This window comes from Apium graveolens, chromosome 4 (genome assembly GCF_009905375.1).
Source record: "Apium graveolens cultivar Ventura chromosome 4, ASM990537v1, whole genome shotgun sequence".
NCBI classification, from domain to species: Eukaryota; Viridiplantae; Streptophyta; class Magnoliopsida; order Apiales; family Apiaceae; genus Apium; species Apium graveolens.
The window spans coordinates 209,146,870-209,164,396 of record NC_133650.1 but is presented as its reverse complement, the minus strand read 5'-3'; the positions used below and the strand labels follow the sequence as shown (position 1 = coordinate 209,164,396).

At 37.5% G+C, this 17,527-nt stretch overlaps 1 protein-coding gene across 1 annotated transcript; it reads right to left on the bottom strand.

Moving 5' to 3' along the window:
• Positions 1-10,286: 10,286 nt before the first annotated feature.
• On the bottom strand, positions 10,287-12,461 carry LOC141719335 (putative ubiquitin-like-specific protease 1B). Its single transcript, XM_074521707.1, has 5 exons — positions 12,396-12,461; positions 12,008-12,118; positions 11,531-11,920; positions 11,181-11,429; positions 10,287-10,580 (listed from the first exon to the last, which is right to left on the bottom strand). Exons 3-5 carry the CDS (start codon positions 11,852-11,854, stop codon positions 10,287-10,289), a joined length of 867 nt encoding a protein of 288 aa, XP_074377808.1. The 5' UTR covers positions 11,855-11,920; positions 12,008-12,118; positions 12,396-12,461.
• Between the last annotated feature and the right edge of the window lie 5,066 nt (positions 12,462-17,527).

Below are 17,527 nucleotides of genomic sequence, written 5' to 3'. Positions count from 1 at the left end.
CTATAGAAAATTCCCCTTTCTCAAATCAAAGATCCACAAACTTAGGGGGAGTTTCTAGCAATCAAAACTCAATCACACATCAAGACAACCATGAGGTCTCTTCATCTAGAGCTAATCTACCTCAACAAAGGAAATGGAAAAAGATCACCCCTTTGAGCTTATCATTGGTGATGTTTCTTCTATAGTTCAAACAAGAAGAGCAACTCAGGAAGAATGTCTATACAGCAGCTTTCTGTCAAAGGAAGAACCAAAGAAGGTAGAAGAAGCTCTGTTGGATCCTGATTGGATTTTAGCTATGCAGGATGAGCTGAACCAATTTGAAAGGAATAATGTATGGAAGCTGGTACCCAAGCCTAAAGGAAAGAATCCAATAGACACCAAGTGGGTATTCAGAAACAAGATGGATGAAAATGGCATAGTAGTCAGGAATAAAGCTAGATTGGTTGCTAAGGGCTATTGTCAGCAAGAAGGAATAGATTTTGATGAAACATTTGCTCCTGTTGCAAGACTTGAAGCCATCAGAATCTTCTTAGCCTATGCAGCCCATGCCAATTTTAAGGTCTATCAAATGGATGTCAAAAGTGCCTTTCTGAATGGAGATTTGGAGGAAGAAGTATATGTCAGTCAACCTCCTGGTTTTGAAGATCCAAATTTTCCAGAATATGTCTATTATCTTCTGAAAGCACTTTATGGACTGAAGCAAGCACCTAGAGCCTGGTATGACACTTTATCAAAGTTCCTTTTGGAAAATCACTTCACAAGAGGTACTGTAGATAAAACTTTATTTTTCAGAAATGTTAATGGCTCTAGTATACTTGTTCAAATTTATGTAGATGATATTATTTTTGGCTCTACAGATGAGAAACTTTGCAAAACGTTTGCCAAATTGATGCAAAGTAAGTATGAAATGAGTATGATGGGAGAACTAACTTACTTTCTTGGTTTGCAAGTTAAGCAAGTTAGTGATGGAATATTCATTAGTCAAACTAAATATATTTTTGATCTTTTAAAGAAGTTTCATCTAATGGATTGCACATCTGCAAAAACTCCCATGGCCACTGCAACTAAGCTTGAATTAAACACTACTGAAAAGTCTGTGGATATTTCAAGTTATAGAGGCATGGTTGGCTCACTTCTGTACTTAACAGCTAGTAGGCCAGATATAATGTTTGCTACATGTTTATGCACTAGATTTCAGGCTGATCCTAGAGAATCTCACTTGATAGCTATTAAGAGAATTTTCAGATATCTCAAGGGAACACCAAACCTTGGCATTTGGTACCCTAGAGATTCTGGTTTTGATCTAACTGGTTATTCAGATGCAGATTATGCAGGTTATAGAATTGATAGAAAGAGTACAACAGGAACTTGTCAATTTCTAGGAAACAAGCTTGTGTCCTGGTTCAGTAAAAAGCAAAATTCAGTTTCTACTTCTACAGCTGAAGCTGAATATATTATTGATGGCAGTTGCTGTGCACAGATTTTATGGATGAAAAATCAATTGCTAGACTATGGTTTGCAAGTTGAGAGAATTCTTATTTTCTGTGATAACACAAGTGCAATTGCCATCACTGAAAATCCAGTGCAACATTCAAGAACAAAGCACATAGATATCAAGTACCATTTCATAAGAGAACATGTGATGAATGGTACTGTGGAACTATATTTTGTTCCAAGTGAGAAGCAACTTGCAGATATCTTTACCAAGCCACTGGATGAATCCACCTTTTCAAGGTTGGTAAGTGAGTTAGGTATGCTTAATTACTCTTAAATTTATCTGAGTTATTTTGCAAGTTGTCATGTAGCCAGAAATTTAGTTAATTTTTCAGTCTTGGATGAAATTTTGGCCAAGTCAAAATTTACATCTCAACGGATGACCCTTATCCATCGAGTTTAGTCATCCGTCAATATACTATTTGCTAATGAAAATCAATTACTTTTCTGGAATCTTTTAAAACTCGACGGATAACAGTTTATCCTCATCCGTCGAATTGTCTTAATCTCAGCCGTTAATTCCCTGTACATTATCCATCGAGTATACTTACAGTTTGTAAGCATTACACGACGGATAATGGGTGGAATTTTTACAGTTTATTTTTAAACGGCTATTTTAGGCAATTTTCTATTGGTTAATTTACTTTACTTTATTATTTTCATCAGTTATTTTTGAGATAGTATAAAAGCTTATTTCATTGCAATTGTTTTCTTTTATCATTCTCAAATTCAACTACTCTAATTTCATTCTCTCTCAAGTAATTATTCTCTTTCTCTTCAAGCTTTCATTATCTAACAATGGCACCTGTAGTAAAGATTATGTCTCAAACTGGGTTCATTAATGAGAAGAACAATTTCACTGCATTGGTCAATAAGGGTATTCAGCAATCAGAGGACTATCACAAGATGATGGACTTTGTGAAGAATTGCAAGCTAAATTACGCCATGCTGGAATCACCCACAATCTTCTGTGAAGTTGTTGAAGAGATGTGGACCACTGCTATCTACAACTCTACTGACAAGACCATCACTCTAACCATCAAAGGTAATGAATTCTGTATCAATAGTGATGTGATAAAAGCATGTTTCAAAATTCCTGATAATAATGTGACTTCACCACACAATGACACTGATATTATCAATATGCTTAATTCCATGCATTATGCACTTCCTACTTCTTAACTGAGTGATATTAGGAGAATGGGTCTTAGGAAGGAGTGGAGTTTCATGTGTGATGTAGTTACTAAGGTTTTCTCTGGAAAAGTCAGTAATTTTGATTCAGTGAATATTTCCATGCTTAACATGCTATACATGCTAGTTACAGATAAATTTTATAATTTCAGTGACCTTGTCTTGTTTGAGTTAGGTTTTAAAGTAGGTGAGTTAGCCAAAAGAGGTAAGAATGTGTATTATGCTAGATTTTTCATGTTATTGGCTAACCCCCTCTGTGAAGAGATTGTGCTTGAGAACCCAAACAACAAACTTGTTTGTTGGGTTCAAGAGAGAAGATCATTGCAGATTTGAACAGGGCCAATCATCACAAGGATGTGCCAATGTTCTACTTTCCTGAAATGCAGGCACCTCAGGTAAGTGAGGTAAGTTCATCCATCCCTATAACTATTCCAACCTCCATAATTTCTTTGAGTTCAGGAGTAGCTATGACAACTGTACCAATGACCAAACAGTTGCCTACCAAAGCTACCAAACCTACTACTATTTCTAAATCCAAATCAAAGAAAACCCCCTCTGGTATCCCTCAAAAGATACCAGTTGAAAAATTCACCAAAGCCAAAGAGGGGAGTGTGAAGGAGGGTAAGTTAGGTGAGGGAAGGGGTGAACATCAAAGAAACCCCAAGAATAAGGTTGGAGAGTTGAGTGAATCCCAGCTTAGCCACACTGCAGTTTCCCAACAAACTGCAGTGCTTAAAAAGGAAAAAAGCTCACTTCTAGCTGCATCATCCCAAAAGGATGTAGTTATTGAACAAAGCTCTCAGCCAAGAGCACAGGCCAAAAGGGTTAGGGACACAAGCTCACCCCAAACTTATACAATAAAGAAGAAATCTAAAACCTCCGGGGATGCACAGGGCACACACACAGTGCAAACTGGTACTAGAGACACAGTCCCTGCACTCTCTCAAATTCAGTTTGATGTGGCTCCAATAAATGTGGAGTCACAGCCAAAATCCCTTGTTATAGAAGCATTTCATACACCATACTCACCAACAAACTCTCTGGAAGTGGATATGATAAACACTTCAATTCCTGATTCCCCTTCTTTAACTCTGTTGGGGAAGCCAAAATTCAGTGCAAGTGAGCATCATCTTTTAGATGATTTGTTGGCTCACTTGCCAATTCTTTCAGAAACTATTGTGACATCTGTGCCCCAAATATCTTCAATCAGCACAGAGTCAACAATATTTTCTCTTCCCACCTCATTCATTTCTACTCTATCGACGAATATTGCTCATCCGTCGAGTAGTGATTGTATCCCGACGGATAAGCCTAACAGCAGTTATCCGTCGGATAGCATTACCACTCACTTGATGGATATCACTCATCCGTCGAGTATCTCTGCACAACTTTAAACTTCAATTATTTCAAGTGCATAAGATTTAGTGGTTGTACAGTCACTCTTAGGATTGAGAGAGGAGAGTGTCTTGAGTGAGAGGCTGGGTTGCTCCTAGGAAAAAGGAGAGGAAATGAGTGAAAATCAGCAATCCATTTATTCGGGATTGGCAAAAGGGAGTGAGAGGAGTCCCACCTTAGTAGGTGAAGGTGAGGGTGTGAGGGTGGGGAGCCAGGGTGAGACCCTGATGCAACAAAATAGAGAACATGAGAGAAAAGCAGGTACAGAGGGTATAAGGGTAGATCTAGCCATTGCTCAGGAGTCAATGATTGTGGATGATGCAAAAAAGGGAAGACAATTTCAGTAATATTACAAAGCTGTAATTGATAATATTTCCTTGGATGCTGACACTTTTACTCATCCTGTGTCAGCCTATCAACTGTTGGCTGCTCCGGGCAATGAGGAGGCAGAAAAGACTTTGAATCTGGTGCATACTTCAGAATCTCTACAAAGGGATAAAGCTGCTGTCAATTTAATGTCTCCTACAGCTGGTGAGCCATCTGAAGAATTTGGAGTAAATTCTAATGATGATGACTCTATTTCATTTGATGGAAGCATGAACTTAGGGGGAGATGAAGGCCCTAGTTCTATTCCAGATTTACCTGAATGGGCCTTGACAAAAGAGTCCACACGAGGACAATTTAATGTATCCTTGGTCAAACAAATCATATCTATCCAACAGGCCATTAAGAAGAGCTCAAATGCTGGTACCAAGGCTATTCTTCAAGCTCACCTAGATTCTCTACATCTAATGAAGCTACAACAATTAAGACATAATCTGAGTGTAGATGAACTCAAAAAGGGTATAGCTGACTTGAAGACCTACAATTCTGAGAAGCTGGATTTAGTCATGCCATATGGTACCATGCAGGATCTATTACTGAGACTGAGAAGAGAATTAGATGCTGAAAAGAAGCTGGCCAATTTGGAAGACAGAGTTCAAGTTATTGAAAATTCTGTGGCCACCATTCTTCAAAATCAATAGTCTCAGACAAATCTTCTAATGCAACTGGCTAAAGCTCAAGGCCTGACTCCTCAACTTGATGATAACAAAAAGGGGGAGAAAGGACCAAGTGAGGGGGAGAAGCTTCATATACAAATCACTAAGGTAATTGTGCCATCAATTACTGTCTCAAAGCCTCCAGTTGCAGATGGTATAGGTCTGATTCAAGCAGCAACAACAAACTTGAAAGTTGCTGAGAAAGAAAAGTTGAGATTGGTCAACTGGGAGAAGATTGATGAGGAGATACAGAAGAAGTTCCAACTTGTCAAGGAGTCAGTTAAGTCAGCCATCCATCACTCTCAAGTCAAGCAAATCAGTGTGAATGAGACGAACATGAACTATCTGGAAAGAGGACAATCTTCCTGCATCAAGTCTCCAAAGGATGAAATGATTCTTAAACCAAGGGCAAACTATTCAAAATCATCTTTGAAGAACCCCTTGGATACTGTGTATGAGACACCCAAGCCTGATGAGAAGAAGCTTCTGTCAAGATCAATTATTTTCTACAAAGATCCAACTGATTCAGCTTCTAAAAAGAGGATTACTAAGATATTCAGAAATGGGAAGGAAATTTGTGTGATAGCTGGACATCCTCAATTTGCTCAAGCAAAGAGACAAGAAAAAGCCAGATTGAAGCAGTAAAAGAAGCAAGCTATTCTAGATGCAAAGAAGGCTAAACAAAAGAAAGAGCAGATTGCTATATTGGCCAAGCTACAGGCTGTTAGTTCATCTCAACAAATTCCCTCTCAACCATCTGAAGCCACTGAATCAAGGGAGCAAGTTGAAGAACAGAAGAAATCTCCAAGGAAAAAAGAATTGGCTAAAAGAACAAAAAGGAAACTGGATATTGTTGACAAGAAATTGGGAGATCAATTTCCTAAGGAACCCACACCAGCTACAACTCAGGCATCAAAGCCCTCTGTGGCATTTGATGATTTAAGGGTGGTGGATCCCTACAGGAATATTCATGGTGAACCTATTATGCCCAAGGATGAGCCAATAGAATGGGATAACATACCAATTCATGACTTCAGTCTACCAATCCTTAGCAAGCCAAAAAGGATAAAGTCAAGGGCAGTCAAGAAAGTGAAGTTGTCTCCTCTCAAATCCAAATCTGTAGTCAAAGCTCAGCCCAAAGTCAACAAGGGAGACTACTTGTACTTGTGTGACATCAAAGAATTTTCTGATCTAAACCTCTATCTGCATGAACTAGATGAAGTGAGGGGAATTGATGCATATAGAAACCTACCTGAAAGGTTAGTGTTCAAGTACAAAGGAGGAAAGGAGATTTTGTGGCCACTTCACAGGATTCTTCAAGAGAGCCAAGCTGTACTGATTAAAGTTTATTCATCCTTCAAGAAGAACTTTGGGTTCAATGTCACTGCAAGAAGACTAGTATTGAAGAAGATTGAAGAACTAAGGAGTGTTAGAGCTAAAGATGCACTCCCAAAGACTCTAGTCATCCCATACACAGGGAGAAGAGTGCATCTAAGGCCCTACTGGCTGATGGAATTCATGGATGACAAATGTGTGAGAAGATTCTTCAGATTAGAAGACCAACTTAGCATCTCCAGCAATGAGACTCTCTTGGAAATTCAAGAAAAGCTAAATCTCTCAGAATCTAATGAACTGGAATTCCACAGGTAGCTCCAAAATCAGATTGATAAAAACAACAGGAAGCTTGGAAGAAGATCCAGTCCTTCAAGAAACTAGAAAAATCTGCTCAGGCTAGAGGAGCATCTTAAAAATGACTGTGAGCCAAACTTTGTACATTTTGATTATTTGAAGCACTTTCAGTATTATCTACTTTCTTTTAAAGATGTATGTTTAGGGTGTTTTGTTATCATCAAGTATCTCTTAATTTATGGCTACAATTCCAGTAGACATAAATTGGGGGAGATTGTTGTGCATATGTTGTGTACTTGATGATGACATAAACAAAACACCTAAGTAGATTTTACTTAGTGAAATAATGTAGCACTCGATGGATAAGAATTATGTAAGCTCAAATAAATGGTTACTTCCCATTTATTTGAGCTTACTTTTGTACATAAATGATGTCTTGTAATTCTGCATAAATGAATTGAAGTCAAGCGCCAAAATAGCTACCGACAGATGATTAACAAAGCCATCGACGGATGATCAAATGGCTATCAATGGATGTTTAATATAGCAGTCGACGGATGATCAATGAAGCCATCAACGGATGATCATAAAGTCGACGAATGATCATGTACCCAACAGATAAAGAATTCAAACATCGGTTGACAGTGACAACTGGTCACATGCGTCGAGATGTATGCAAATGGAATGAGGAAGCCTATTAACTGGGTAATAGAGAACAAAGTAACAAAGCATTAGACCCGATAGTTTTTATAATGATCCTGTCTTTTGACTTTGTAATCTTGGTATTATATAAACCAAGAAGTAGCAAATAGAAACTAAGATCTGAGATACAAAAAGTGAGAAACATTTGTAAGCAGAATTATTAGCATTTCTCTGTATTCTCAGTAGTTCAAATTTATAAGCAGCTGTGAGCATTCTTGCACACAGAGTTCTCTCGACATAATATATATCTCTGGTGGAATTGTTTAAATCCACCAGAAAGTTTTTAAAGACTCTTGTTTTTAATTACTTATGTTTTGATTCAATTAAGTTTTTATTACGCATTGTGCTAATCAAAACACTTATATTTGTATTCGAGTTTGAACATTTTTATTTTAAGAAAAAGGTTCAAGAATTCCATTCAACCCCCCTTCTGTAATTCTTGCTATATTTTTAAGGGACTAACAAGTTCCTTGTGTTGGTATGATATTTGATTCGTTGGATGAAGCGGAAAGTTTTTATCGAGGTTATGGTCGAAGTATAGGGTTCTAGATAATTATTCGAAGTAGTCATAAGCATTCAAGAAATGGTGGTATATCGTCACGTTTGTATATATGTCGAAAGGGTGGAAGATTGGGCCCAAAACCCTTGGAAGTTGAAGATAGGGTTAAAGGGAAACGACCTCGAGATGTTATTCCTCGAACTTGTTGTCGTGCTCGTATGTGTGTTGCTCACAAAGTAAGCTCAAATAAATGGGAAGTAACCAAGGTCAACCTAGAGCATAATTATGCTATGGTTAATCGGATAAGGTAAATTTCATGCAAAGATCACGCAATATAGATCCGTTTACCCGATGTTTGATTGAGTTATTCAACAAATCGGGTATCGAGACCCCGAAAGTGATGAATTTACTTAGTGAGACGTGTGGTGGTATTGAAAAAATTGGTTTTTCCGCTCAAGATGTACAAAATGTAATACGTGACATTCGAAGATGGGTTTTTGATTCCGGTGATGCGGAGTGTGGATTGGTTTTGTTACGAGACTTGCAAAAACAAAGTGATGGCAATTTTTTGTACCGAGTGGATGTGGATGAGGAGAATCAGGTTAGGGGTTTGGTGTGGGTTGATCCTCGTTCGCTTAACGCGTACAAGAATTTTGGAGATGTGGTAACTTTCGACTCGACATATCGGACTAATAAGTATGACATGCCTTTTATTCCAATTACGGGAGTGAATCACCACTACCAAAATATTTTGTTTGGATTTGCACTTATAAGGGACGAGAAAGAGACTACTTATAGATGGGTTTTGAAGACTTGGTTGGAAGCGGTCGATAACAAGCCACCTATTACCATTATTACGGATCAAGACATCGCTTTAAGTAATGCCATTTCCGAGGTTATGCCTAACACCAACCATACATATTGTACGTGGCATATTAGTAGCAAGTTTCCCGAGAAACTATCTACTTTATATACTCAATACTCGGAGTTCAAGAAAGATTTTAATGCATGTATCTACAAGTCATTGTCACCAACGGAATTTGAAGGTAGGTGGGAGGACTTGAAAGAGAAATATGATCTTGAAAATCACAATTAGCTAAATGATATGTATGCAATTAGACGGCAATGGGTTATTGCTTTCACGAAACAACATTTTGCCGCCGGTATGACTACCACCTCAAGGAGCGAGTCTATGAATTCATTTTTTATTGAGTATGTGAAAGTGTCGACCGGTTTGAAAGAATTCATTGAGAATTCACAAAAAGCTTTGGATTCACAATATTTACGGGAGGTTCAACCCGATTTTGACACCGAGTACAAGGAAATGATACTATTCTCTAACTCGTCAATGGAGATACATGCCTCCAAGATATACACAAAAGAGATGTTTAAGCGATTTTAAAAAGAGCTTCAAAAAAGTCAATTTTTTGTTATGAAAAGCATGAAAGGTTGTGGAGATTATCTTTCAAAGATGTATTTGGTAGAAAAGTCCACCTTGCCGGAGATTAATAGAAGGAATTTTTTCTTGAAGGTTTCCATCGACGGGAGTTATTCTTGTACATGTAAAAAATTTGAACATTCCGGGATGATTTGTAGACACATGATCCGTTACCTTAACAAGAAACAAAAGACGATGATACCGCCAGATCTTGTAACAATGAGGTAGACAATAAACGGAAACAAAGTTGCGGGACCTCTACCGTGTACCCCTCGGATGCTTGTTAATGTTGTAGAATTTTGCAGATTGGTCACTGCACTTGCAAATGATTTATTTTTTATATAATACTTTTTCTGTTTTACAGAAAACTTTCTGCCCAATTTTGAAAAAAAAAATCTTCAAAAATAATTTTTTTTCAAATTTTTTTTTTGGAGTCACTTCTTTTTTTGGGATTATTAATAATGGCAACAAATACTAACATTAACAACATTGAAAATATTTAACTAAAATTCATTAATATTTGAAAGTACATATTAACAAATTCCAATAATGCTAAACAAAAAAATGGGCATGACCTCTTTGTTTTTAAGTTAAACTTTACCTGTAAAATAAAAAAATCGGCATAACCTATTTATTTTTAAGTCAACCAAAAACCTGTAAAATTTCAAACCAAACCAAACTAAACTTAAAAATGAATGGCCTTGACATGCCAACTACAAACAAACCAAACCAAACTAAACTTTAAAAAAATGGCTTTGATATGCCAACTACAAACAAATCAACTAAAATAAATACATCTAACCAACCAAAATAAATACAACCAATCTAAATAAAATACAACCGAGCAAAATATGTACAACTAACTAAAGTAACTACAGGTCACTAATCAAATAACAAACTAGTGTCCCACCTCTCTTTGTCGAATGCCCCACTCAGAAATGTGTCTAGCAACCCCTTTTGATAACTCGTGTGCCATCCGATAGCGAAAAGTCTGTACATCAACTTTAGCGTTCCACACAGCTGATGGCAAAGAGACCCCGTTGAGCATAGCATCCATGTACTTGGAGACATATACACCATAATCATTGCCACCATCTTGCTTGGGTCGAGCATCAAGACCATGAACCCCCATATATTTCAATGGAAATCGAGATGGATGCAAATAATTGAGCATATATGGGATCAACTTTTCCTGCAAAATTTTACACATATTTAGATAAAAATAACGGGAAATGAACCTAACAAGTCATTATTTCATATTAATCTATTTAAAACTAGTGGTAGGGAATTACAGACTGATATTTCACGGGAAATGAACCTAACAAGTCATTATTTCATTATTAATCTATTTAAAACTAGTGGTAGGGAATTAAAGAATGATATTTCACGGGAAATGAACCTAACAAGTCATTATTTCATTATTAATCTATTTAAAACTAGTGGTAGGGAATTAAAGAATGATATTTCACGGGAAATGAACCTAACAAGTCATTATTTCATTATTAATCCATTTAAAACTAGTGGTAGGGAATTAAAGAATGATATTTCACGGGAAATGAACCTAACAAGTCATTATTTCATTATTAATCTATCTAAAACTAGTGGTAGGGAATTAAAGAATGATATTTCACGGGAAATGAACCTAACAAGTCATTATTTCATATTAATCTATTTAAAACTAGTGGTAGGGAATTAAAGAATGATATTTCACGGGAAATGAACCTAACAAGTCATTATTTCATATTAATCTATTTAAAACTAGTGGTAGGGAATTAAAGAATGATATAGTTACCATAATGTAATACTGGCAGGGGTGAGCGATGTTCCCTATTGTGTCTTTGTCGTCCCCAAGAGGATCAATGTTTAGCACTCTCATTTTGCTGAGATTAACAACAAACAAGAACCAATGAGAGTTATCACACGTGGGGAAAAATGCAAAGTCACAAAACTGAAGAGGCAAGCTACCCCCCTTGTTAGCATAATCTCTAAAGAACTTCTCCATTGACTTCTTGGCATCACCTTTTAGGGTACTCGGAGAAGCCTACAATTACAAGTCAAAAAATAGATTAACATTTATACAGCATAATTGATATCTGTTTATAGAAAAGCAGGTTGGAGCATTGGTATTTATTTATAGAGTACCTTCAAGTTAGGACAATGCTCAAGTGCTATCGCCATGAAAAAGCTAGGAGCAATGAAATACCGCCTGGGCTTGAAACTTTCAGTTCTGGGAATTTTTTCCCATTTTTCCCAGAGTTTATCCTCTCTAAGTCTCAAGAGGTCACCATAGGCATTGAGAACATCATCCTCCACCCAATACTCTGGTCGCAAAGTTGTTACTTGGCTATGTGTAAGAGGATAAGTAACGCCCCGCTCACTGTGATCACGCCAAATGTAATCAACCTCTAAACTCCAGAAATGCCGATACAACCACCTCACTTTCTGATTTTTTAGTGGCCTTGTCATATCACCACGCCGCTCAGGACTACCTCATTTCGCCGCATCCTCCGCCAAATCTTCAATTGAGTCCATCTACAAAATAAACAAAAACACAATTAGCACATTTAGAACTAGTTCATCTAAGGGCATTTACTTTAAAAAAGAGTTAAGAGTTATTACATCAAACATGTCCCGTAGCTCACTAGGAACAGAAGACTCGCCCATGCCCAAATGTACAAATGGAGTGACAAGGGAGGAAGAGGCCTCTAAAGATTCTAGAGTAATAGGCATCTGCAATCCATAAATTAAGTACACATTTAACCCTTAGTTTAATCCATTTATAACTAGTTGTAGGGAATTATATGATAATTCACGGGAAATGAACCTAAATAAGTCATTATTTTCATTATTAGTCCATTTTAAAACTAGTTGTATGAAATTGATGATATTTCACGGGAAATTAACCTAAAAATGTCATTATTTTCACTTTTATTCCATTTATAACTAGTTATAGGGAATTAATCCATTTTAATCACATTTAGTTGACATAGTAGGGAACAAATAATACCTTTAGTGGAATAGGTTGAAATGTCATAGATCTGTGGAACGGTATTGGAGTAGTATAATCAACCTGCAATTGGAAGCCAATACATAAACATATTCAACACACGAAGCTAAAATATTTTAGGTGCATAGAATGACAATATTTGTTAAAGATTTGTACCTGAGGGGGAATGGATACAGCTGTGGGAGCAGGGTGGCTGGAACATTAGCAGGACACTGAACCTCAACCTGCAATTAGAAGCCGATACATAAACATATTCAACACACGAAGCTAAAATATTTTAGGTGCATAGAATGACAATATTTGTTAAATATTTGTACCTGAGGGGGAATGGATACAGGTGCCGGAGCAGTGGTGGCTGGAACATCAGCAGGAGACTGAACCTCAACCTGCAATTAGAAGCCGATACATAAACATATTCAACACACGAAGCTAAAAATGTGTAAGTGCATAGGAGGACAATATTTGTCAAAGATTTGTACCTGAGAGGCAATGGATACAGGTGTAGGAGAAGTGGCGGGTGGAACATTACCAGTAGACTGAACCTCAACCTGCAATTACAAGCCAATATATAAACATTATTCAACACAAGAAGCTGTACATATGTAAGTGCACAGGAGGAATATATACATGTGTAGGAGCATGGGTGGCTGGAACATCACCAGTAGACTGAACCTCCTACAATTATAGCCGACACAGACATATTAATTGAAGTTCTACGATGCATGAAATGAAAGCTTTTGTTAGAAATTTATACCTCACGTGGACGTTTAGGGGGGATAAGTACTGCGGTATCTTCCTCAGGACCACCAGTCTCATCCTGCCATTAATGTAAATTAAAGACACACAGGTCATTTACATATTCAATAGACGAAATTAAAAAGATCACAAGTTTGTGAATGATAGTTATTAGTACCTCACGAGGACGCTTCTGAGAGATAGGGGGCGCTGTCTGTTGCGAGGTACTAGGAGTTGTATCATGAATGTCTACCTCACGTGCATCTCCAGCAGGAGGTTGACGCTCAACAGGAGGCTGCTGAATATCTTTCGGTCTGATGAAAGCGGGCCTACTGTATCTAAGAACCTTCCACTCAGTCATTACCCGATCATAATGTACGAGAAAATCGGGAATGACATCATAGAACCAGCTAGGAGGGCCGCGCATGTGGATCATGTATGTCATCTTCATAGCACTCTCTAACTACAAATAAATAAACAAGTAGTTTTAGGGAATTAATGATAATTCACGGGAAATTAACCTAAATAAGTCCTTATTTTCATTTTTAATCCATTTTACAAGTAGTTGTAGGGAATTAACGATAATTCACGGGAAATTAACCTAAATAAGTCCTTATTTTCATTTTTAATCCATTTACAATTAGCTGTAGGAAAACAGGTAAAGACTGTAATTGGAAATAAGTAAAGAATACCATACTGCATCACCCATCATCTGCTGAGGGTACCAGTCACGGGGCTGTATGATATCGCCCTCAGAGGGTACACAACGAGCGATCCTCATCTTACTTACCCGTCTATACCACTGCATATACTCTGCGAGAGATACAAACCCGTCCTCAACAATCTTCGGCCCGCCCATAGCCACATAACTCTCCCATTCGGCAATATACTGCTGATGCATAGCAAGACGGTGAGGCCGCTGAAAAGAAGACTGTCTCTCCAACCTCAGAATAGCGTGGTCAAACGGATCATCCGGTATATGCTGGCACATCCCAAACTGTCTCAGTACCCTATCAGAATACTGGTACTCAATGATCTCAAATGCCACCAGCGGGATACGACCAATAGTCATATGACGGTACACCGGGAAATGAGTAGCATTAACATCATCAGGATCAGCCTCTCTCTCGTAAAGTCTGGCATACGGCTGCCATGTTACCCAGTGTAGCTGTAAACTGGACAATCACCCCGGTAGTTACGTGTATGGTGGTGGGGGTTTACTCTACTAACCTTCACTGGCTCGGCCCACGCGCACGCCCTCGGCCACCGAATCTCCTGCTGAGGCGCAATCTCCGGCCTCCCGGGTGCCAATCTCTCGTAAGCCCACAACATCAATAGCAGACTACACCCGTTAAAGGTGCGAACAGACCTATTAGCCGACAAAGTCAGTGATCTATACAAGTGTGCCAAAACAGCTGCACCTCATGCATAATCACGAATCTCTGACTCCTCCATCAGCAGCTGCATATACCGGGGATGCACCACGTCCCGCGAAGATGTAGGGAAAAGCACGCCTCCAATAATAAATAACATATAGGCCCGTGTATGCACTCTGCACTGCACCTCAATCTGAGCAGCATTCATATCTCTGGTATCAGCTCTCGCCCCGTACCGGTTCCTCAACTGGTTAAAATGCAGCCCATCCTTATAGAACTCCCTACGCTCCTGCTCTAACATAGACGGATCCTCCCAGTTCTTCATGAACCATGCCTTCGGGTGCTAAAGCTCGCCGTGGGTGAGAGGACGGCCAGTAACCGGTAATCCCAGAATCATATAAACATCCTCCAAAATAATAGTCATCTCCCCACACGGCAGATGAAATGTGTTAGTCTCTGGCCTCCACCTCTCAATCAAGGCCGTAATGAGTCTGATGTCATTCTGCCGAACCACCCGGGGGTTGCCGAACGCCCCAAAACCATATGCATCCAACAGAGCCTGCTGATCTGGAAGTATATGCCACTCACCCATCCTCGCTGTCAGCTGTCTAACATCCACGGTATTCATGTCCCGCCCTCTCAGATCAGACTGCTAATATGGCGGTCCTACATAGTCAGCAAGGATCGATCAAGAGGTCCACACTCCATGTCCATATTATCTGCAATATTTTAAACCAAAAAGCACATCAGTACAAATCCAAACAAACAGTAAATGAGATTGAAGTTCTCAACTTAGGACACTAACAAGATTTCAGGGGTTTTGCCAGAGATGGTTTGTGAGTTGAGAAGCTTGATAAACTTGACAGTGGCTTACAATTTCTTATCAGTGTTCAACATAACACAAAACACGGACATGAATTTAACCAACTAACAACTTATTCTGACTTAAACAAAATAAGAATTTACACCCTTCTTTATAATTGATTTGTCATCTTTCCTAATCCTATATTCATTCTTATCATATATCCAGAAGATAAATCACAACAAACGGATCATGTATTATTATGATGCTTAGATAAATGGATAAATTCTAGAGAGAAAGAAGTAATGGTGGTGGTCCTCAACTGAGAATATGTTCTCTGGTATTCAGTCAATATTCAACATAACAAAATAACACAGACAGACATTTAAGCAACTAAGTACCCAACATACAACTTAGTCTGACTAATATAAACTTTGAATTCCTTTTAATTATACGACTGAGAGAATGTTATTGTGATAAGGATGCTAGATAATCGTGAGCTTGCAAACTGATTACACTTGACAGTGGCTTACAATTTCGTAGCTCAATTAGCCGAAGGTTAATGTGTTCTACGAAATTTTCTTCCCGGTGAACTAAAGCTTAGATTCAAGAGGCTAATGTCTTATCCTATATCGTGTTGTATCAAGCCATGTCCATGTCATGCTTGTTACAGCTCTGACATCACCCTCAAATAATAAACATGCCAGATAAATAGCACGGATATGTGGAAAAACTCAAAGAGCTCCTGGTGGTGTTTTTTTAACTAAAGTGTATATAATACTAATACTAAATCACATTGTCGTTGTTTTATACCTTGTAGATCTTGTAATGGAACACCTCAAGCAATCTGAGTTGAGCTCCGGAATGAGACAGTTCCACCTATAACACGATATGTCGTGTGAGTGAAAATAATTTTCTTGGCAATAAGAGCCAATACAGTCAACTAAAAACACTTAAGAAACAACATTGCATTGCAGATGCAGATGCTCTATTATGGAGTCATAAATTATACATGAACAGGGTGACGGACTTAATAAATTAATCAGACACAAGTTTAGATGTTCTATTCACACGTCTGAGCTGTCTAATTTCGTTTAGGACATCTTACAGAGTGATTTGTTTAGGCAGTTGAACGTCGGGGATAAGCACCTGAAGACAATTATGACAAATTCTCAGAGGACTTTCATCAAACACTTCATTGGAATTAATCAAAAACTAGCTTAAAATCAAACAAACTGCAAAATACACATAAATTACAAAACCCATCAAGATTAAACACACCCCACCAACGAGAAAAAATTATAAAAAATAAGAATTTAAAGAACAATAAAACCCACAAAAACGAGCGTATTGTTCATATAAAAGAAACAAAGAAAGATTGTATTCTTGTAGGGAGAAATACAGAAAGGGATATTAGCTGACCTGATAGTTGAGATTTGTAAGTGCAGTAATGCCGAAGGCAAGTGCAAGAAAATTTACTCGACTCTGTTATGTGTGTTGTAGGTGTTTCTGCAAGTATCTGTGTGTAAAGAAAAACGACTACCGCAATGCTTCATTGTGGACTCCGCAATGAAACATTGCGGTGGTATATTTATTTTTATTTGATATTCTATATAATATTTAACATTATTAATTTTTTCAAATATTCAAATATTTTCATTCATTATTAAAAATATTGAATAATTAAAATATTTAAATATCAAAATATTTCCTTTATTATTTTAATATTTATTATTAAATATTTGAAGGGATTTGAATATATTAATTTCATTTAATATTTCAATACTTTTAAAATATTGAAGATTAAATATTAAATATAATATTTAATTTATTATAAAAATATTTTATAGTATTTTTTAATATACAATCTATAATCAGAAATATTAAGAATATTAAATTAATTTTTATGTAGATAAAAAAAGTATTGATAAATGAATTAATATAGATAAAGGGAAGAAAGAGAAATGGAGTATGTGGGCCCTGCCGCAATGTTTCATTGCGCCCTCCGCAATGAAATATAGCGGCAGTAGCGGATCCCAGCCATTCATTTTTTCCTTTAACGGTCCTGATTTGTTGGTTGTAAGTGGTCCCTATCCAACTATGGCTGTGGATAGGAACCTTTTTGTATATTATTTTAAGTTTGTACAATACATATAACTTAACATGTTCTATTAAATGTTAAACTAAAAATGCATTAATTTTGCATAACAATATGATTA

Bases quoted from the DNA above. Each gene is read 5' to 3' on its own strand.
- LOC141719335 (XM_074521707.1), bottom strand. From the start codon at position 11,854: ATGACAAGGCCACTAAAAAATCAGAAAGTGAGGTGGTTGTATCGGCAT. The intron at 11,430-11,530 runs GTACTCTATAAA...TTGTAATTGTAG, and splicing joins AGCATTGTCCTAACTTGAAG to GCTTCTCCGAGTACCCTAAA. The intron at 10,581-11,180 runs GTAACTATATCA...AAAATTTTGCAG, and splicing joins CCTGCCAGTATTACATTATG to GAAAAGTTGATCCCATATAT.